Consider the following 22,392-nt stretch of genomic DNA (forward strand, 5'->3'; position numbering starts at 1 on the left):
AGCGTTGTTGGATTGAAGCATTTCAAGTGAAGGTGTCTGTCTGCTGTTTCTGCTGTATTCCCATGTATCCTGACCCGTGCGTGTTCTTCAGATTACATTTTCTGCCTCATCTTGTTCTTCCTGGCTCTTCCGTTACTGACTTGGATTGCCTGACCTGGCCCTGAAGCCACCTGCACTGGTGCTTCTCCTGTCTGACCTGGTACTGCACTGACTCTTCTGCTGATGACCCTGCTTGTGCACCACATATATTCGGCCTTTTCGCCAGTACCTTGTCCACCGACCCTCTTCTACATATGAAGCACACGAGAGGCCCTATGGCCTGAACGTTGCATATTACATTGGTCTCATCTCATGTACTTTCTGTCTATGGTCAGAGTTTAAACCCTTTATCTCACTGTCAAATAAAACTTTCACCTATCCTTGCATGAAAAACAAGTGCCGTGGTTTCTACTGTACAGTATTGGAGGTTGAAGAACCTATTTGCCACTGAGCACCGGCTCTAGAATAGAGGCAGAGGTGTGCAGCACTGATTCAACAAATAGTACCTTGCATTTACACTTGTGGTGTGACCTGGTGCCCTCTAGCCGTAGAAGTCCAGCTTCCGCATCCTGGAGTGGGATAAAGGTTGAAGACCCAGAGGGCACTTAGGGGGACATTTATCATGCAAAAAATGTGTATTTTTTTTGGAAAATGGCCAGATGCGAATAAATTTATTAGCAAATGGCCGTTTTGCGAATAAATATTTGCATCTGGCCATTTTCCGCCCAGTACGTCAGGGGGGCGGGGAGGGTGTGTGGTGGGGCGGAATAAGGGGCACGGGCTCGCTTAATTCATCTGTTTTTTTTGCCAAAAAGTAGTCAGGAAACCTACTCCAGCTCTGAGCTGGCGTAGGTTTCCTGGTGTGCACGGGATTTATGTAGAGGCAGCGTGTCTGTCAGGTAGGGTACTGGAAGGACACGTAGACCTAGACTGGCACCTGCCCCAGCTGTCCCTACCTACTTGCCACAAACAGTACTAAGATTTACTGCGGACAACTGGTCGACAAACCTTACACTGAAATAAGTGCAACACAAGACAAACAAACACAATAAGGACTGGTCAGGATACTAGGTCAGCAACACACAGGCAGCGAGGTACAAAGTCAGAATCCAGGAAGCAAAGTCAGGGTACGAAATCCAAAAGGTCAGAGTAACAGCAACAAACAGTCAGGAGAACGCTAGGTCAAGGCACAAGGCGTTATTACAGGCAATGGGAAATGACCATGGCTGGGATTTATAGTGAACAGGAACCTAGGTGCTGACGGCTAACTGGCTAGGTCAGCTGTCAGTCACCATCAAGGGTACACCTGATGCCGATCGACCGGGGGTGGCGAGGCCCCGGCCGCGGCTACACACAAAAGAAAAGATAAACATAGCAGGGTGGTTGCTGGGGCGCAATCAGCGGGCCCCCGGCAACCAGTCCCGTTTATCAGCAGAACGTAGTGATGTCTAAGCACGGCCTGAGATCTCGACGTGCAGGGTGGCTGCAAGGACGCTGTCGGCGCGCCCCCAGCAACCGATCCTGCCTGTTGTTAAGGACGCCGTCGGCGTTACTTCCAGCTGAGCCACGCGCCTCGGCAGAGGCAGGAACCGGGCGCGCGGCTCGGCCCCTGACAGTGCCTCTACATAAATCTCTGTACTGTCGGAGTTGCGGGGACATTTTTAAGTCCTGCACAGAAAACGCCGGACTTGATAAGTGTCCCCCTTAGACTCTGCATTCTGATGTGACCCAAAGCCAAACTGGTGAAATATCCCTGCGGGTGCACACTCGCTATCTAATACAGCTACTAGTACAGCCTGTCTGGGGAAAGCTGTAATAGTGGATCCACCATTGGGAGGACTGCACCCTGATAATGACTTCTAATCATTTAGATCAGAGTTTCTGAACTCCAGGATTTCAGGATTTCCCACACAAAGGACACCTGTGGTGATACCTGATGCACTGACTATAATTATATCACCTGTAATATTCTAAGGAGATCCGCAAAGCATGACCTGTTAGGGCAGCCGAGGACTAGAGAAACACTGCTCTAGCATTCAGATGGTTAAATTACCGGCACCAGATCCAACACTGCTGCCGATTTCTGTCCCGGTTGTCAGGTGCTAGAAGTCGCCAGCAGGGGGCAGGTGTGGATGTCTGTATGAGGTATTAATCAGTCACAATGATAGAAATGCTGCAGATTCTTCGTCTGGTTTTGTGTTACAATCCGCAGATGTGATTCCAGGGCAAAATGTGCAACATTACATTTCATTGTGGATTTATTGTTGACCTTAGGCTGCATCCAACTTCTCCATCCACCGGAGGTCAAATGCCGAGCATTGATGTTCAGCTGAACCCGAGTGTTTGGCAAATTCGCTCATCTGGACTATACATCAGCCCTCCATGATACGACTGTATATTGTCTGGTGTAATAACTGCTGGACTATTAGACAGCAGCCCTCCATGATAACTATTGTTCTTACGGTATTATCCTATTATATACACACATACACACACCGAGGACCCATATTATACTAATACAGTGTGACACAACCCCTTATAAGTACAGCGACAAGACACTGAACCTAAGAGCTAACACTCCGCCAGGCAGTGTCCATTACACTTTACCTTTCAGCCTCCTGATGAGCTCAGGGTTATGTTTTGTCAGAGATTCCAGGAACCGGTCCTTGTCTTCATTTTTCCAGGATTCCATATAACAGTAGAACTGTCGCATCTGGTCTTGGGGGGTAATGATATGGCGCACTATGTTATATTGTTCAGTAGTCAGCACATTACACTGATACAGATCGTTCAGGATCTGAGCCACATCGACCACTCGCTGTATCAGTTCATCCTGATGTTTATTCACAAAATGTTCCTGATCTGTAATAAGAATAATATTATCACTCAGACGCAGTAGCGAAAATAGGCGGGGGCAAAGGGGGCGGTCGCCCCCGGGCCCACTCAGGCAGGGGCCCACTAAGGTCTCAGACAGTTAATGCTGTCTGCAAAAGCTATTGCTTTTGCAGACAGCCTTAACACATGTCTGTCCTGGCCGGGGCCCCCAAGAAGCCAACAGCACCTGGCAATAGCGGGCCCCCTCAGCTGTCGGATACCGTGCCCGGCCAGGGCTGGATCTTCTCCCTGCTTCTTCCTCACAAGCTGCTGCTGGCCCCTCCCCCTCATACCACACTCTGTAGGACAGTGAGGGGGAGGGGAGAAGCAGCAGCGTGTGAGGAAGAAGCAGGAAAAACATCCAGCCCTGGCCGGGCACGGCATCCGACAGCTGAGGGGGCCCGCTATTGCCAGGTGCTGTTGGCTTCTTGGAGGCCCCGGCCACTACAGACATGTGTGGGGAGGGACCAGCAGCTGGAGGGATCCTGCCGTCCATGGCTGCCAGAGAGGGACTGAAGTCATCCAGCAGCAGCTCTGACAGTAAGTGAGGCTGCTGAGCGCTGGAAGGTGTCAGGTACTGTGAGAGGAGTGACAACACACAGACAGACACAGACACACAACCACCCACCCACACCACTGACCAGACACAGCAGCTATATACAGTGTATATATGACCAAATAATCAGGAGGAGCCATATATATATATATATATATATATATATATATATATACAGTATATATATATATATATATATATATATATATATATATATATATATATACAGTATATATATATATATATATATATATATATATATATACAGCTCTGGTGGGACCATCTTGTACTCTTGTATGATGGAGGTCACACAGCTTTCCAGAATCTTCTATTCAGTATAATGGAGGTCACCCAGCTTTCCCAGTATCCTGTAGTCAGTATAATGGAGGTCACCCAGCTTTCCCAGTATCCTGTAGTCAATATAATGGAGGTCACCCAGCTTTCCCAGTATCCTGTAGTCAGTGTAATGGAGGTCACCCAGCTTTTCCAGTATCCTGTAGTCAGTATAATGGAGGTCACCCAGCCTTTCCAGTATCCTGTAGTCAGTGTAATGGAGGTCACCCAGCTTTTCCAGTATCCTGTAGTCAGTATAATGGAGGTCACCCAGCTTTTCCAGCATTTGTACTCAGTATGATGGATAGATAGATAGACAGACAGACATACATACAGACAGACAGACAGGAGATAGATAGATGATAGATAGGAGATAGATAGATGATAGATAGGAGATAGATAGATAGGAGATAGATAGATAGATAGGAGATAGATAGATAGATAGATAGATAGATAGATAGATAGATAGATAGATAGGATATAGATAGGTAGATAGATAGATAGATAGATAGATAGATAGGAGATAGATAGATAGATAGATAGATAGATAGATAGATAGGAGATAGGTAGATAGGAGATAGATAGATAGATAGATGATAGATAGGAGATAGATAGATAGGAGATAGATAGATAGATAGATAGATAGATAGATAGATGGATAGATAGATAGATAGATAGGAGATAGATAGATAGATAGGAGATAGATAGATAGATAGATAGATAGATAGATAGATAGACGGATAGATAGATAAATAGACAGACAGACAGGAGATAGATAGATAGATAGATAGATAGACAGACAGACAGACAGACAGGAGATAGATAGATAGATAGATAGATAGATAGATAGATAGATAGATAGATGTCTAAAAGCTTATTACCTATACCACTATTATTTTTAGGCAAAGATAATCTGGTTAAAAGGGTTCTCCAGAATTAAAAGAAAAACAGCATAATTGTTTTCTTCCAAAAACAGCGCCACCCCTGCTCTTAGGTTGTGTGTGGTATCACAACTTGGCTCCATTCACTTTAGTTGAATACCACACACAAACTGAGGACAAGAGTGGTGCTGTCTGTGGAAGAAGGTAGCTATATTTTTCTAATCTTAAGCCCTTTTACTTTTTTGCGGTTCTATATTCCAGATGTAGAAGCCTCTTACACGGCTCTTTATTCTTATTCACTATCAGAAATGTAGAAGAATATTCCCTTTATTATTCAGAAATCCTTGTCACCTGCTGAGGTTTCCTATGGGTAACCTTGGTTGGGGGCCCACTCAGACTCACTCGCCCCCCCTAGGCTGAACCCCTAGCTACGCCCCTGCTCAGACGTCCTCCCATCTGCTTCCCTCGTGTCACAGAAACTTTCTGAGCGTCATCTCAAGTGTCTTATTCCCAGAACAAGTTATTATCCCTGTCCATCGGATAGAGGACAACACGCTGATCAGTGATTGTAAGTCAAAGTATTTTTTATTGAGTTTTATGCAGTTTTGTATAAAAATACAACAATGGGGATGGAGTGCAGAGGGCTCCCTGTGAGTCACTGGATGTGACTGCACGTTAATCACTTACTGTACATGGTGTGCTGAGCCTGTGTACCATTGGTATTTACCTCTATAGTGTGTGTAAGAATGGGTCATAATACCATCTGAGCAATGCATGTGACTAGTTTTTCCTTACAGGAGGCGTCTTGAACTATTGTTCTTACAGTATTATATTCTTTTATACACATATCCACACACGGAGAACCCATATTATACTGTTACAGTGTGACACAACCCCTTATAAGTACAGCGACAAGACACTGATCCTAAGAGCTAACACTCCGCCAGGCAGTGTCCATTAGACTTTACCTTCCAGCCTCCTGATGAGCTCAGGGTTATATTTTCTCAGAGACTCCAGCGACAGGTCCTTGTGTTCATTCCTCCAGCATATCATATACCAGCAGAGCTGCCACATCTTCTTCGAGGAGCTGTTCTTGCTCCGCACTGTGTCACATTGTTCCTGCGTCAGCAGCTCACACTTATAGAGATCGTCGAGGATCAGATCCACCAGAGCCATACGTTGTAGCAATGCCGGATTATGTCTGTCCATAAAAAGCTCCTGACCTGTAATAAAAATAATATCACTCAGAAGTCCTCCCATCTGCTTCCCTCATGTGACAGAAACTTTCTGAGCATCATCTCAAGTGTCTTATTCCCAGTACAAGTTATTATCCCCATCCATATGTGGTGTCCCACCACGGGTGTTGCTTGTTATTACGCCGTTTGCAAAAGTCTGTACTCCCAAGTAAACTGTGGTAATGAAGCAGTACCTAAGTTTTACCACAAGATGTCGCTATCATATGTAACTATACTTATGTTTTGCATGGCTGCAGGTAACCAAAGGGTTATTGTTTGCTGTGGTTTTTTACACCAATGAGCACCTTCTCTATCAATCTGAGCTCCTTTCTTCTATGCTTTTCTTCTCTACCACTCACAGGGGATATTACACCACCTGTAGGAGGTTGTCACATGGGGAGAAAAAGCATACACCAAGACAAGTTGGCCCCTGCTGTAGTCCAGCTGGGCCCTGGCTTTGCCAGGTCCCCACTCCAGAACTAGTAGTAGTCTTAGTCAGGTTCCTGTGCAGTACAGGCACACATGGAAGATGCAGACACCAGTTTCTTGAAAGCAACACTTCTACACACTATGCAGTGTTAAGCTACTCCAGGGAGAGGACGAGTCAGAGATCACCCTAACCCATGCCCAGAACAAGTTTAAAAGTGCAGGACAGTATCCTGATAACAAGAGGAACTGATCCGGATAAAGCAAAGTTGCTTGAAGACTACGTATTCTATCTCGCAGCACAGGTGTAACTAGGGCCACTCTGCTCAACTCAGGTTACAAGGTCTAGGGCTTTTGTCACCCTCATAGGTCGGGTCACTCAACACTGGTGGTCAAAAGGTGGTATAGCGACAAAGGTCGAAACACGGGCACAAGGAAACGTCTACTTTCAAGTTTTCAGTATTCTATTTCTTCTTCTCCTAAAGTTCCGGCAGTGCACATTAATACTTGGGTTGGGACTCTCACGACACACTCCTCTCCTCTACTCTGAACCTGCATTACGAATTCCTCCCTGCTGATCTGGACTCTCAGCACAAACTCCTCTCAACTACTCACAGCTTTTCTACTCTAAAGGTCCTCAGTACAGCTCCTGTCTTGTCAAGTCCACAGTCTGCTATCAGCTATTGTACAAAGTACTTCTATAGTAAAGACGATCTATGCTAACAGGACTCAGTGGTTATTACTCAAGCAGCGGCACAGTAGACATCACATCCTTGGGTCATCTCCCCTTTCTGTGGGTGGGGGTACATATAGTCCGGGTGGGTCACAGCTCCACTCCGGACCACCGTGATAAGTACCCAAGGGACCCCCTCACAGCATCGACCACAGGGGAAAAAGTATAGCTTGCCGCTCTGAAGTGGAAGTGGGTGTGCCCTCATGCCTGTGCGCCCTCCAGGCACTGGCGTCATGATACTTTGTAGACAAATGACATTGTAGAGAAAGGACGCAAGCTTGAGAGCTCCCTACAGTGGTTCAGTTGGGCCCTGGCCCTCTGCCAGGTCCCCCAGTCCTAGTATGCAGTCCTAGTTGGGTTCCTGTATAGTGAGGAAGCAAGACAGGACGCAGCTAACAGTTTTCTTCCAAATAACTTTACTTAGCACTATGCAGTGTTAGACCCTTCACAAGAGAGGACACGTCAGAGATCATCTCAACCCACGCCATGGACTAGGAGAGTCACAGTGCAGGACAGTCTCCACAAAGGCAGAAAGCTAGGAACTGATCCAGATAGAGTTCATAGGCTTCTAGCAACTTTGCTCTATCTCGCAACGTGGTTGTCAGCAGGGAAGCCTCAGCATTCCGCTCATCCCTGGTAACAAGGTCTGGGGCTTGTGTCACCCTCTAGGACAGGTCCCCCGACACTGGTAGGGGAAAAGGTGGTTCAGTCCGACAAGAGTCGATGCACGGGCACAAGAATTCTCTCTCTAATCTACCTCTTGTCAGGACAGGGGAGGTAGGGACAAGACACGACAGTGAGCTCTACAACTGAGCCCACCCACTGTCCCTACCTACTTGCCTTAAACTGCCCTAGGTAGCCATGGACAACCACAAAGGCGGTCCCTGCTCTAATATAGGTAAACACAGAACAAGACAGACGAACAAACACAAAGGGAGAGTCAAACCAGCCAAAGTCCAAACCAAACGCTCAACGCAGTACAAAATCAGTAAACAGTAGGATTTTCAAAGGTCAGGCGGGTGGTCAGATAACAGGTAAATCAAGCAGAGGGATTAGTATGGGGATCACAGGAATAGACAGGGGGAGCTGGGATCATGGTATGAACCTTAATAGCCAGCACTGAGACTGGCTCAGCTTTCTTTTATGAGGATCAAGAGCCCGGTCTGGATCCCCATTTTACCGGCCCTCTGATCCTTCAGGTTCTGGAAAGGCAGAGGAATATGTCAGTCAAAAGACTTGCTCAGCTGCAGTAATCAAGTCTTGCAGAGCTCTGAGTAACTCCTGCATTGCCGGATGCTGAGAAGCAATCGGGTGTGTCACACAAAAGCAAAAACCAGGCCCAGTTCACACCAGGCTCCTGCACATTCCTGACACCTCTAATTCTACCTCCAACATCCCGGCAGAGCACAGTACTACTAAGGTTGGGACTCAAGAAATCCTCCTCTCTACTTCTCTGATTCTTCTGTATACCTCTCAGCACGCAACCCAGTCAGCACGACTGTACCGCTAGTTACACTCTTATCACAGATCTGGATCCTGAACAAGTATCTTGTCAATGCAGAGCTGTATGTTCTGCTGCACACAAGTACCTTCAGAGTAAACTAGATTCTATTTATGGTAAAGAGTCTCTGTGATTCTTCGTCCCGCACCAACACAGTATACACACACTCCTTGGGACCTTTCCCCTTTCTGTGGGTGGCAGTGCCAATAGTCTGAGTGGGTCACTACTCCACTCCGGACCACTGTGATAACAGCCCAAGGGACCCCGTAGCAGCCCGGCAGGTCACGGACACAGGGGAACAAGGTATAACCGGCCATTTAAAATAAAAACAGGTGTGCCACCATACCTGTGTGCCCAACCGGCACTGGCGTCCTAGGGTCCAGCTACATCTTGGCCAACCACCATAGAGCTGGCATCGCGCTTCACCACCTAGCAAGTGACCGGCCGTACCACCTCCACACTACCGTGGGGGTGTGTCTTCTTATATATACATATACACACACCGAGGACCCATATTATACTGATACAGTGTGACACAACTCCTTATAATTACAGCGACAGGACACTGACCCTAAGAGCTAACACTCCGTCAGGCAGTGTCCATTAGACTTTACCTTCCAGCCTCCTGATGAGCTCAGGGTTATGTCTTCTCAGAGACTCCAGGAACCGCTCCTTGTCTTCTTCTCTCTGGTATACCATGAACCAGTAGATCTTTCCCATCTGGGCCTGGGGGGTATACAGGCCGCACACATCATTACAGTCTTGCTGTGACAGCAGCTCCCACCGGCGGAGATCCTCCAGGATCGGGGTCACATTATTCACCCCTCGTATAACTGCCTCCCAATGTCTGTCCACAAAATGCTTCTGATCTGTAATGAGAGAAATATTATCACTTGGACGTCCTCCCATCTGTTTCCCTCATATGATAGAAACTTTCTGAGCGTCATCTCAAGTATCGCAGTAAAAGTTACGGACATGGAGATAAAGGAGCAGCTGCACCTCACACCCAAGTATCCCAGTACAAGTTATTATCCCGTCCATAGGATAGAGGATAACACGCTGATCCATAGGATAGAGGATAACACGCTGATCCATAGGATAGAGGATTATACCCTGATCCATAGGATAGAGGATAACACCCTGATCCATAGGATAGAGGATTATACCCTGATCCATAGGATAGAGGATAACACCCTGATCCATAGGATAGAGGATTATACCCTGATCCATAGGATAGAGGATTATACCCTGATCCATAGGATAGAGGATTATACCCTGATCCATAGGATAGAGGATAACACGCTGATCTATAGGATAGAGGATAACACACTGATCTATAGGATAGAGGATAACACGCTGATCCATAGGATAGAGGATAACACGCTGATCCATAGGATAGAGGATAACACACTGATCCATAGGATAGAGGATTATACCCTGATCCATAGGATAGAGGATTATACCCTGATCCATAGGATAGAGGATAACACGCTGATCCATAGGATAGAGGATAACACGCTGATCCATAGGATAGAGGATAACACACTGATCTATAGGATAGAGGATAACACACTGATCTATAGGATAGAGGATAACACGCTGATCCATAGGATGGAGGATAACACACTGATCTATAGGATAGAGGATAACACACTGATCTATAGGATAGAGGATAACACGCTGATCCATAGGATAGAGGATTATACCCTGATCCATAGGATAGAGGATAACACGCTGATCTATAGGATAGAGGATTATACCCTGATCCATAGGATGAAGCATAACACACTGATCCATAGGATAGAGGATAACACACTGATCCATAGGATAGAGGATAACACACTGATCCATAGGATAGAGGATAACACACTGATCCATAGGATGGAGGATAACACACACATCCATAGGATAGAGGATAACACGCTGATCTATAGGATAGAGGATAACACGCTGATCTATAGGATAGAGGATAACACACTGATCTATAGGATAGAGGATAACACACTGATCTATAGGATAGAGGATAACACACTGATCCATAGGATGGAGGATAACACGCTGATCTATAGGATAATAAAGGATAACACCCTGATCTATAGGATAGAGGATAACACACTGATCCATAGGATAGAGGATAACACGCTGATCCATAGGATAGAGGATAACACGCTGATCTATAGGATAGAGGATAACACACTGATCTATAGGATAGAGGATAACACGCTGATCCATAGGATAGAGGATAACACGCTGATCTATAGGATAGAGGATAACACGCTGATCCATAGGATAGAGGATAACACACTGATCTATAGGATAGAGGATAACACGCTGATCTATAGGATAGAGGATAACACGCTGATCTATAGGATAGAGGATAACACGCTGATCCATAGGATAGAGGATAACACGCTGATCCATAGGATAGAGGATAACACGCTGATCCATAGGGAAGAGGATAACACGCTGATCTATAGGATAGAGGATAACACACTGATCTATAGGATAGAGGATAACACGCTGATCCATAGGATAGAGGATAACACGCTGATCTATAGGATAGAGGATAACACGCTGATCTATAGGATAGAGGATAACACACTGATCCATAGGATAGAGGATAACACGCTGATCTATAGGATAGAGGATAACACGCTGATCCATAGGATAGAGGATAACACGCTGATCTATAGGATAGAGGATAACACGCTGATCCTTAGGATAGAGGATAACACACTGATCCATAGGGAAGAGGATAACACCCTGATCTATAGGATAGAGGATAACACGCTGATCCATAGGATAGAGGATAACACGCTGATCCATAGGATAGAGGATAACACGCTGATCTATAGGATAGAGGATAACACGCTGATCCATAGGATAGAGGATAACACACTGATCTATAGGATAGAGGATAACACCCTGATCCATAGGATAGAGGATAACACGCTGATCCATAGGATAGAGGATAACACACTGATCTATAGGATAGAGGATAACACACTGATCCATAGGATAGAGGATAACACGCTGATCTATAGGATAGAGGATAACACGCTGATCTATAGGATAGAGGATAACACGCTGATCCATAGGATAGAGGATAACACACTGATCTATAGGATAGAGGATAACACACTGATCCATAGGATAGAGGATAACACGCTGATCCATAGGATAGAGGATAACACACTGATCTATAGGATAGAGGATAACACACTGATCCATAGGATAGAGGATAACATGCTGATCTATAGGATAGAGGATAACACACTGATCCATAGGATAGAGGATAACACGCTGATCCATAGGATAGAGGATAACACACTGATCTATAGGATAGAGGATAACACGCTGATCTATAGGATAGAGGATAACACCCTGATCCATAGGATAGGGGATAACACACTGATCTAACACAGTGATGTCACTTCCTGGATAACATGGTGATGTAACTTCCTGGATAACATGGTGATGTCACAACCCGACTCCCAGAGCTGTGCGGGCTGTGGCTGCTGGAGAGGATGATGGCAGGGGGATGCTCAGTGTCCCTCCAGGGCCCTGTGTCTCTGCCAATATCCTCTCCAGCAGCCACAGCCCGCACAGCTCTGGGAGTCGGGTTGTGACATCACCATGTTATCCAGGAAGTGACATCACCATGTTATCCAGGAAGTGACATCACCATGTTATTCAGGAAATGACATGACCATGTTATCCAGGAAGTGACAGCACCAGGTTATCCAGGAAGTGACATCACCATGTTATCCAGGAAGTGACATCACCATGTTATCCAGGAAGTGACATCACCATGTTATCCAGGAAGTGACATCACCATGTTATCCGGGAAGTGACATCACCAGGTTATCCGGGAAGTGACATTACCATGTTATCCAGGAAGTGACATCTCCATGTTATCCAGGAAGTGACATCACCATGTTATCCAGGAAGTGACATCACCATGTTATCCGGGAAGTGACATCACCAGGTTATCCAGGAAGTGACATTACCATGTTATCCAGGAAGTGACACCACCATGCTATCCGGGAAGTGACATCACCAGGTTATCCGGGAAGTGACATTACCATGTTATCCAGGAAGTGACATCTCCATGTTATCCAGGAAGTGACATCACCATGTTATCCAGGAAGTGACATCACCATGTTATCCGGGAAGTGACATCACCAGGTTATCCAGGAAGTGACATTACCATGTTATCCAGGAAGTGACATCTCCATGTTATCCAGGACGTGAAGCCTTGATGCAGTAGTAAGTGCAGGGGAAAAGCACTTTATAAGCATTCCCCATAATAAGTGTATATTGGTGATTTGTATAACTTTTGGGGGGCAATACAATACTTCAATAAAAATTTTCGCTGGACTTCTCCTTTAACCAGAATAACGTCTATTTACTTAAACTCTTCAGTGCAATACACAAAAAAAAGACTTCAGTAACTGCAGGTGCAGGCAAGAGGTACAAAAAGCAGTAACTGTAGGAGTAGGAGTAGAGGAGCATCTTGAGGGCCCTGTCCAATGTAGCTGTGTACTCTGCTGAGATAATGTAGTTGAGAGGAAGAGAAGAAGATACTCGTACTCACATATAGATAACTATAGAGAACCCATATAACTTGGGTCTGACTGCCTTATGCCCTACAGTGTCGGGATACTTGTCCTATTAGGGTAGTACAAGGTCCCAGGTCCCTGCGCTGGGGTGAGCAGACTTCACGAAAATTTTCAGAACAACTGTGCATTAGAGCAGGATACGTAGGCGTAATCTGCAGCTTTCTCCTGCTAGGGTCAGTACCAAACTCAGTTATACTGCCCTGTATCTTTTTGAGAGTATATCTGGAATGGACAAGGAGATCCTCAGAGGATGTCCTTTCCTCTTGAGGGGTCTAGCACTGCATGCTAGTGGTGTTTTCTTTCATAAAGAAAAAGTCTGTTTCTTGATTCCTGGCAAGGGTCCTGGCCTGAGCCAGGCCCTGGCTTCACTGCAGCAGGAACTATGTCTCTGAATTGCTTTCTCACTGAACTGGCTAAAAAGACTCCTCCCACCAGGAACTAATCTCCCTTTTATAGGGGCAAAACAAACCTCCTGGTGATTGGCCAAGCTGTGTGTGCAAAAGAGAAAGGGGAAACAAACATGTGACTACCAACAGTTAACCCAGTGCTTTCATTCAGCTGCGCACACTATAAGGCATACAGAAAACACACTACAGCTGTCTTTGCTGATCTCTTATGTGCTAGTTATTTATTGGCTGCTGGTGTCTGTTCTCCCTACTTCCTAGTTATGGATATGATCAGCTTACTGGCCATGTCTATAGAGCGTGGGGTAGCGTGACACCATGTCCTGTCTGATGCCCGACTGCATGGCTATATTTACCAGGCACTTGTAGTCCGGTGCTTAGGGCAGCACCTTGCAGTGGGGCAGCACCAGGGAGCAGGAAACAACTTTTCTATTGTTTTCATTTTTTTAGTCTCCTACCTCCCGTTCAGACTTGTCAGTAAATCTGGTGTCTTTTCGAGGGAGGTGCGGCGGGAGCGGGGGGGGGGGGGGTATGGTGGTATTGGTCAGGTCTGGTATGACAGTGTTATCCAGTCACAGTATGGTGGTATTAGTCAGGTCTGGTATGACAGTGTTATCCAGTCACAGTATGGTGGTATTGGTCAGGTCTGGTGTGGCGCTGTAATCCAGTCACAGTATGGTGGTATTGGTCAGGTCTGGTATGGTAGTGTTATCCAGTCACAGTATGGCGGTATTGGTCAGGTCTGGTATGGTAGTGTTATCCAGTCATAGTATGGCGGTATTGGTCAGGTCTGGTATGGCAGTGTTATCCAGTCACAGTATGGTAGTATTGGTCAGGCCTGGTATGGCAGTGTTATCCAGTCACAGTATGGCGGTATTGGTCAGGCCTGGTATGGCAGTGTTATCCAGTCATAGTATGGCGGTATTGGTCAGGTCTGGTATGGCAGTGTTATCCAGTCACAGTATGGTAGTATTGGTCAGGCCTGGTATGGCAGTGTTATCCAGTCACAGTATGGTAGTATTGGTCAGGCCTGGTATGGCAGTGTTATCCAGTCACAGTATGGTGGTATTGGTCAGGTCTGGTATGGCAGTGTTATCCAGTCACAGTATGGTGGTATTGGTCAGGTCTGGTATGGCAGTGTTATCCAGTCACAGTATGGCGGTATTGGTCAGGTCGGGTGTGGCGGTGTTAACCAGTCACAGTATGGCGGTATTGGTCAGGTCTGGTATGGCAGTGTTATCCAGTCACAGTATGGCGGTATTGGTAAGGTCGGGTGTGGCGGTGTTAACCAGTCACAGTATGGCGGTATTGGTCAGGTCTGGTGTGGCGCTGTAATCCAGTCACAGTATGGCGGTGTTGGTCAGGTCTGGTATGGCGGTAATAAATGTGACGCCAGGAGCTATTGCCTACAAATCTACCAATCCTGTGGTAAGAACAGAGTCTATGACTTAACCAGATCATAGCTTTACTTAGAAACTCTTCAGTGCAATACAAGAATAGATTAAGGTGTGCAAAAGATAATCACACAAATTGATATACTAATGTCCTTTCTCCTGACAGCACAGAGGGCTTAGCTTGGTTTTTGGTGCTTGTTGCAGTGAGGTAGTAAGCAGAAAAGTGGTTTGTAGAAAGTACAGTAGGTGTCACTTGAGACTGGGCCTTGCCTATTAATATAGTACTCTGCCGGGAAGACTTATAGTGTAGAAGAAGAATCTCGTACTCACAGTTAAGACTGAGAAAAGAGAATGTAAACTGCCTTATGCCAAACAAGTCCACCGAGTGTCAGGTCCGGGTCCCAGGGATGCACAAATGGGCGAAGCTAACCTCTCAAGGTTACCTGAGTAGGTTGTGCAAGTTCCAATGGAGTACTTCAGCTTAGGCACTTTGCTCCACTACGGATCAATCTGGAACAATTGGATTGTCCTGAATAGTAGAATATCCCAGGCATATGCAAGGTGTACCCAGGTGACAGTTACCCCACCTCTGGGCTTAGCACTGCATCGCTTTCCTCTGACAAACCTTCACAGAACTATCTCCTTTCTCCAATTCCAACTAACAGAAGACTAGAAGACTAGAGCCCTGGCCCTGAGCCAGGCCCGGATGTAACTGCAGCAGCAACTCTCTCTCTCCAACACTGCAGAAGACTAAAGGGAAAAGACACTCCCACCAGGAACTAAGCAGCCTTTATTGTGGCAACCGGGACTAACCTCCTATTGTTGGGGAAAGTGCAAGAACGAAAGAGGTGTAAGAGTGTGATAGGATAAGACCGTGCGAGGCACCTAAACCAGTGATTGGATAACAGTAAAACAGTGAACAAATAAGTTAACTCTTTACATTTCTTCAGCTGTGTTTGAGACACCAAGTGGTCATTGTGCAAAAAGGCACCCTCCATCCCAGAGTGTGACATCTGACCTTTTGACAGGTGGAATAAAACTTGTCCCAGCCCCAGTGTGCCACTAAGTATCTTGTGTACCTGGGTAAAGTAACTCACTCAGGTTCTCACAGTGAGATAAAGGAGAGTTGTACTGTTAGTTTTCCCACTAGATGTCGCTGTATTTCTTGTATGTATCTGGCATAATGCACAGCTGAAGGAAACCATGGGTTAAATGTTTTGCATCCCATGTTTATTTTGTCACAGGTGCAGGTCTTCTTTCCCTCTTTTTCTGCCCTATTGCCTTTTTTTTTTCCTTGCGCACACACACAGCCCCACCAATCACAATGAAGCTAAGTTTGCCCCTATAAGTTTGCCCCTCCTGGTGGGAGGTCTTTGGTTGGTCTTTTCTAGTCAGGAGTTGGAGAGAACAAGACATAGCGACAGAGAGTGTTCTCTTTGTGACGATTACCACTGCTAGCAAACAATGCTAGACCCCCTCAGGAGGAAGGACGTCCTGTGAGGATTGCCTTATCCACACCAGGGATACTCTCTACACGACACAGGGCAGCATGTTTGAGTTTGGTACTGACCCCAGTAGGACAAAGCAACAGTAAGCCTACGTATCCTACTGTAACGCACAGCTGTTCTAAGAAGTCTTGAAAAGTCTGCTCAACCCAGCACAGGGTCCTGGGACCTCATACTACCCTCACAGGAAGGGTATCCCAACACTGTAGGGCATAAGGCGGTCAGATCAAAGTTATCTAAACGTGAGTATGAATATCTTCTTCTTCTGTTTTTCACTACACAATCCCGGCAGAGGACACTGCGACAGTGGACGCTCCTCTACTCCACCTTCTGAGACTCACAACTAAGGCTCCACAGACCCCTTTTTTGCATATTTAAATTGATAGGGGGCAATGTATCAATGGAGACTCTTTAGTAAGTACTTTGTTGGATTTTTTTTCACTGATCTCCCTGAACTCAGTGATTTCTGTGTTTTGTTACCCTGTTTAAGCTATTGGACTCCGGTCTGTTCTTACTGCACCCGCACCTACACACCAGGCTTACACTTGGGTTATCTGAGCTCTGGGAAGAAGCACCCGTTTTTCCAGGGATGGCATTCAACGCCACTGGCTACCATGACAAGAGCCCATGTGACCCTACACCCATGCAGCAGCCACAGCACTGCACAGGCCACCCCGACATACACGGCCCAGCCTTCCGCACCTGCCCGACACGACAATACCAGCACATACTACATCTCCATTGCTCACTACATTTCCTCTAAAGGTCACTACATCTCTTCTATTGCATCCTCTAAAAGGTTACTACATCGCTTCTATTATACCCACTGCAGGACAGAGGAAAACATGCGCTGTTACCAGCAGTGGGAAGGAGCTCACAATCCTTGTCCCACACATTCATCCGTTCCCAGTTCACCTAACAAAACTAGAGAGGAGAAAGTGTGGTGGCCCAGGGGGTGCCAGTTGTTATAAGTAGAGGGCAGATGTTGTGGTACCGCTGCAGCACTTGTCATGGGGCCTGGGTGGTATACGCCCTACCTGGGTCCCAGACACGCCTGTTAAGGCTATGTTCACACTATGTATGTGTGCGGCTGTATTTTTTATGCGGCTGTAAATGTGCGGATGAAACTACGGCCGTGGGAAAAAATAGACATGCGGCTGAAAACATACGGTCATTTACTTGGAAATCTGGTTCAACTAAAAATAACAAATAAAATCTTAAGAAAGTGATGGAAACACCTCTGGATGCATCTGGGAAAGCAGGGAAACAGTTTACATGAATTGCTATTACCGGGGTTTGCGATCCTCTGCAGTAATGCCGATGCCTCTCATGGTTAATATATTGAATTAATAAAACACATTTTCCTTGTAATAAAGTCCCTTTCATTGTTCAATAATTAAATTTAAACGATTCCATCATTGTGCAATTAAATATACTGTTAAAATAAATATATATAAATAAATGTATATTTATGTATATATATTTATTTTTTGACAGTATATTTAATTGCACAATGATGGATTCGTTTAAATAAAATTATTGAACAACGAAACTGATTTTATTTCAACGAAAATGTGTTTATTAATTAAATATTAATTAGTACAGGAAGCTCCAGTAAGCTGTTAGTTCATATTGCCGGTAATAGAGCTTTCTGTACTAATCATCACTTTACTTTAATTAAAACATCAAATGTTTCTTCTAATTATGTTATCGCAATAGCATTATTAGAAGAAACATTTAGAATTATATGTGCGCTCAGCTGATTGGCTGATCGGCTGAGCGCACATATAATGAGCCGGTCCGCAGTACAGTGACTTCATTGTGCTGCGGACCAGCGAAGAGACAACATCGGGGTGAGTATAGAGCTCTCCCCACCCCCTCCCCGGCACTGCACCCCTCCCAGCAAGGAAGGGGGGTCACTTAACCCCTTCCTTGCTGGGGTGGGTGCAGTCTGACATCAGTCTGGCCCCCAAGGGGTTAAGGGGGATGCAATACATCCTCCCTTAACCCCTTGGGGGCCAGACTGTAAGCAGCGATCTGTAAAGATGCTGCATACTGTAAGGAGCACAACACCGCTCACAATGATGGGTGTTGTGCTCCTGTTTGTGTGTTTTTTGTGTGTTTCTCCCTTTTTGTTTTTCAGATATCGGTATCCTGTGGATTATGTCGGATTCCGTGGACTACGTCGATGACCAGCGGTTGTTTGTTGTTGTTTTTTTAATAAAATGAGGGGTGTGGGGGTGTTTTTATTTGAATAAAAATTTTTTTTAACTTGAATAAATAAATAAAAAAAAACGCATAGGGTCCCCCCTATTTTTATAACCAGCCGGGTTAAAAGCCAAACGACAGCAGCCTGGTAACACCAGGGTGGGAAGAGCCATTGTTTTAGGCCCTCCCCAGCCTAAATCTTACCAGCCTGCTGCCGCCCGGTCCAGGAGCGCCAATTTTGACGCTCCGGGACCACTGGCACCCGGCTCTTCCCAGTACCCCTGGTGGCATTGGGTACTGGGGTAATAATAGGGGGTTAGTGTTAGCCATTTTATACCGGCTAACACTAGGCCCCAACTTAGTAATGGATTACGTCTATTAGACGGCTTCCACTACTAAGTCTATAAAGTAAAGAAATAAAGACAAGATACAAGTTAAAAAAAATTTTTATTCGAATAAAAACACCCCCACACCCCTCATTGACCATTTTATTAAAAAAAAAAAAAAAAAACAACCGCTGGTCATCAACGTAGTCCACGGAGTCCGACGTAATCCACAGGATACCGATATCTGAAAAACAAAAAGGGAGAAACACACAAAAAACACATAAACAGGAGCACAACACCCATCATTGTGAGCGATGTTGTGCACCTTACAGTATGCAGCATCTTTACAGATCGCTGCTTACAGTCTGACCCCCAAGGGGTTAAGGGAGGATGTATTGCATCCCCCTTAACCCCTTGGGGGCCAGACTGATGTCAGACTGCACCCATCCCAGCAAGGAAGGGGTTAAGTAACCCCCCTTCCTTGCTGGGAGGGGTGCAGTGCAGGGGAGGGGAGAGCTGTATACTCACCCCGATGTTGCCTCTTCGCTGGTCCGCAGCACAATGAAGTCACTGTACTGCGGACCCGCTAATTATATGTGCGCTGAGCCGATCAGCCAATCAGCTGAGCGCACATATAATTCTAAATGTTTCTTCTAATAATGCTATTGTCACAACATAATTAGAAGAAACATTTGATGTTTTAATTAAAGTAAAGTGATGATTAGTACAGAAAGCTCTATTGCCGGGAATATGAATTAACGGCTTATGGAGCTTCCTGTACTAATTAATATTTAATTAATAAAACACATTTTCATTGTAATAAAATCAGTTTCGTTGTTCAATAATTTAATTCTAACGAATCCATCATTGTGCAATTAAATATACTGTCAAAAAAATAAATATATATATAAATATACATTTATTTATATATATATTTATTTTAACAGTATATTTAATTGCACAATGATGGATTCGTTAGAATTAAATTATTGAACAACGAAAGGGACTTTATTACAAGGAAAATGTGTTTTATTAATTTAATATACTAACTATTAGAGGCATCGGCATTCGGCATCATTGCCGGCTATTTTTGAAGTACTCCATACGGACCGCATGTCAATCCACCGCCTCATTTCCAGCCGCAAACAATGGTCTTGTTCATTTTTTACGGGTCCGTTTACGATAAGGCCGTAGATTCATACATAGTGTGCACTATGCAGCCGCATATCCTATACTTCCAAGCATACACATGAACCACCAAAAATACTGCCGCACAATTACAGCCGCAAATACAGCCGCACAGTTACATAGTGTGAACTTAGCCTAAAGATGTAGGTGGTCTCTGGTGTTCTCTGTAGTGTATAATGCAGTGCAGATAAATCAGTGTCTGGGATAACTAACCACACAAATTCTTCACTGGAATGGTTCTTAAAGTGACAGTACAGATTAGAACTTTGACACAGGTTTAGAATAAGCAGTTTGCCCTTGAGTATGATTGACAATCCCTTGTAATACTGAAGATACATTTTAGAATATACTTTTAGGTTTTACTTGAGTTGCAAAGTCTCTTGGGTAGTTTTAGATAGAAGACTTGTACAGAAGATAGCAGGCTACCAGGGGGGACCTGTCCAGGCAGTGCACAACTCTGTCAGGGTGACCTTAAAATGTACCTGTCATCAAAAACAAAACTTTTGATATGTCATTAAGTCATGTAGCAAGGAATCCCAATAGAATAATCTTCAAGTCTTTATTGAAGGATCAAGTTTACAATATGACGTTTTGGCTTCACAATCAGTATTTGACAAAGATTATTCCACTTGGATGCTGTTGGATTCCTTGCTACCAGTTATCTAGTAGTTCACTTGGGATTGTGGACTTTCCAGCGCATCCTCTCCCCACTCTGTGTGAGAAAAAAGATTTGGGCTCATAATGTCTATGCAGACTGACTCTTTTCCTTCTTACACAGTGCGGGGATAGGACATGTTGCAGTTCTCCTGATCAGTACAGGTCGCAACACTGTCTCTATGACATGTCCAAACATTTTTAGGCTATGTTCACACTACGTACGCTGCCGGCCGTAGTGCGCTCCGTGAATATGCGGCCGGAAACTTACGTAGTTAGCGTACAATGCAAAGTATACGATCCCGGTTGCACAGTTCACACTTCGTACGAATGTACGCCGGGATCGTATACGGCGTCGTAACAAATGAACCAGACCATTGTTTCCAGCCGGAAGGCTTGTAACTTACGCCCGTAGCGTATCCCGCGGCTCCTTACGAAGTGGTGATTTCTTCATTTTTCCGCTCTTCTATGCCGATCCAAAAGGTTCTGTGGGGTGTCCGGCGCTAGGTGAAGATTTGCAAGTAAAAGACCGCTGTCAGATCGCTTCGTAGGGGGCTTAGGAAGTGTAAGTAGACTACGGGCGTACGTTCGCAATGCGCACGCATTGCGTACACATTGCGTACGAATCCGCCCGCACATCGAATATTCGCATGGCCGTTGTTTCAGCCGCACATGTATGGCGCCGTACGAAATGCGTACGGATTCGTACATAGTGTGAACATAGCCTTATGGTGACAGGTACACTTTAATAATTGATAGTTGATAGAAAAAACTCATACGCACGGTTTATAGAATGCCGCCTCTTGCCAGAAGAAGAAATTACAGAGCGTCAGATCCAGGAGCATGGGCCCTGGGCATGAACAACCGGGTTGTAGCTAATCCCTCAAGGTTACCTAAGGAGATCGAGCGAGGTTTTGAGAGGGGGCATAAGGCGATCAAGAATAGAAGTCAATTGTGAGTGCGAGTAGTCTCTATCTCTTCTTCTACACACCTCTACCATTCTGGCACAGTACAGTTCTACATTGGGCAGGGCCCCTCTGGCAACCCCTCTCCTCTACTTTCTCTCTACTGCAAAGCACCTCTCTTACTACAAGCACCTAGTCCCTACCTCAACTACTAGCACCTGAGTGTAACTACTGAATTGCACAAGACTGTACTGTTACCGCAAGTACTATTCCTGCATGTTTCTCCTAAGTAAACTATTCTACTATACTAAAGCACTGCAGTCTGGCCGGTTCTTTGTGCACCCGCACCTACACACACATCTGTATACTTGGGTTACCCTTTCTTAATGTGCTGTTGCCGTGCCACCTGTCCGGGGTGCGTCCTATACCACTCCAGGCTATCGTGACAAGTGCCCAAGTGACCCTAGACCCACTCAGCTACCACACCACCTTACCAGCTGACCCGGCAGGGGGGACCACCGTCAACTCCCCGAGTAACCTGGCGGACAGCGCGACTCTGTTATATGGAACACTGTTTGAGTAAACAGGCCCATAGGAACCACCCTGAA

At 45.5% G+C, this 22,392-nt stretch overlaps 1 protein-coding gene across 1 annotated transcript in view; it reads right to left on the reverse strand.

The window, feature by feature from the left end:
* Positions 1-22,392, reverse strand: part of LOC138800538 (uncharacterized) — a 55,343-nt gene that overhangs the window by 12,587 nt on the left and 20,364 nt on the right. Inside the window, exons 4-6 of the mRNA XM_069982289.1 lie at positions 9,193-9,447; positions 5,652-5,906; positions 2,647-2,901 (exon numbers count right to left, since the gene is read on the reverse strand). Of these exons, the coding sequence (XP_069838390.1) occupies positions 2,647-2,901; positions 5,652-5,906; positions 9,193-9,447 (765 nt within the window). The remainder of the gene's footprint in view (positions 1-2,646; positions 2,902-5,651; positions 5,907-9,192; positions 9,448-22,392) is intronic.

The sequence above is a fragment of the Dendropsophus ebraccatus genome, chromosome 9 (assembly GCF_027789765.1).
Source record: "Dendropsophus ebraccatus isolate aDenEbr1 chromosome 9, aDenEbr1.pat, whole genome shotgun sequence".
In the NCBI taxonomy this organism is placed as follows: Eukaryota; Metazoa; Chordata; class Amphibia; order Anura; family Hylidae; genus Dendropsophus; species Dendropsophus ebraccatus.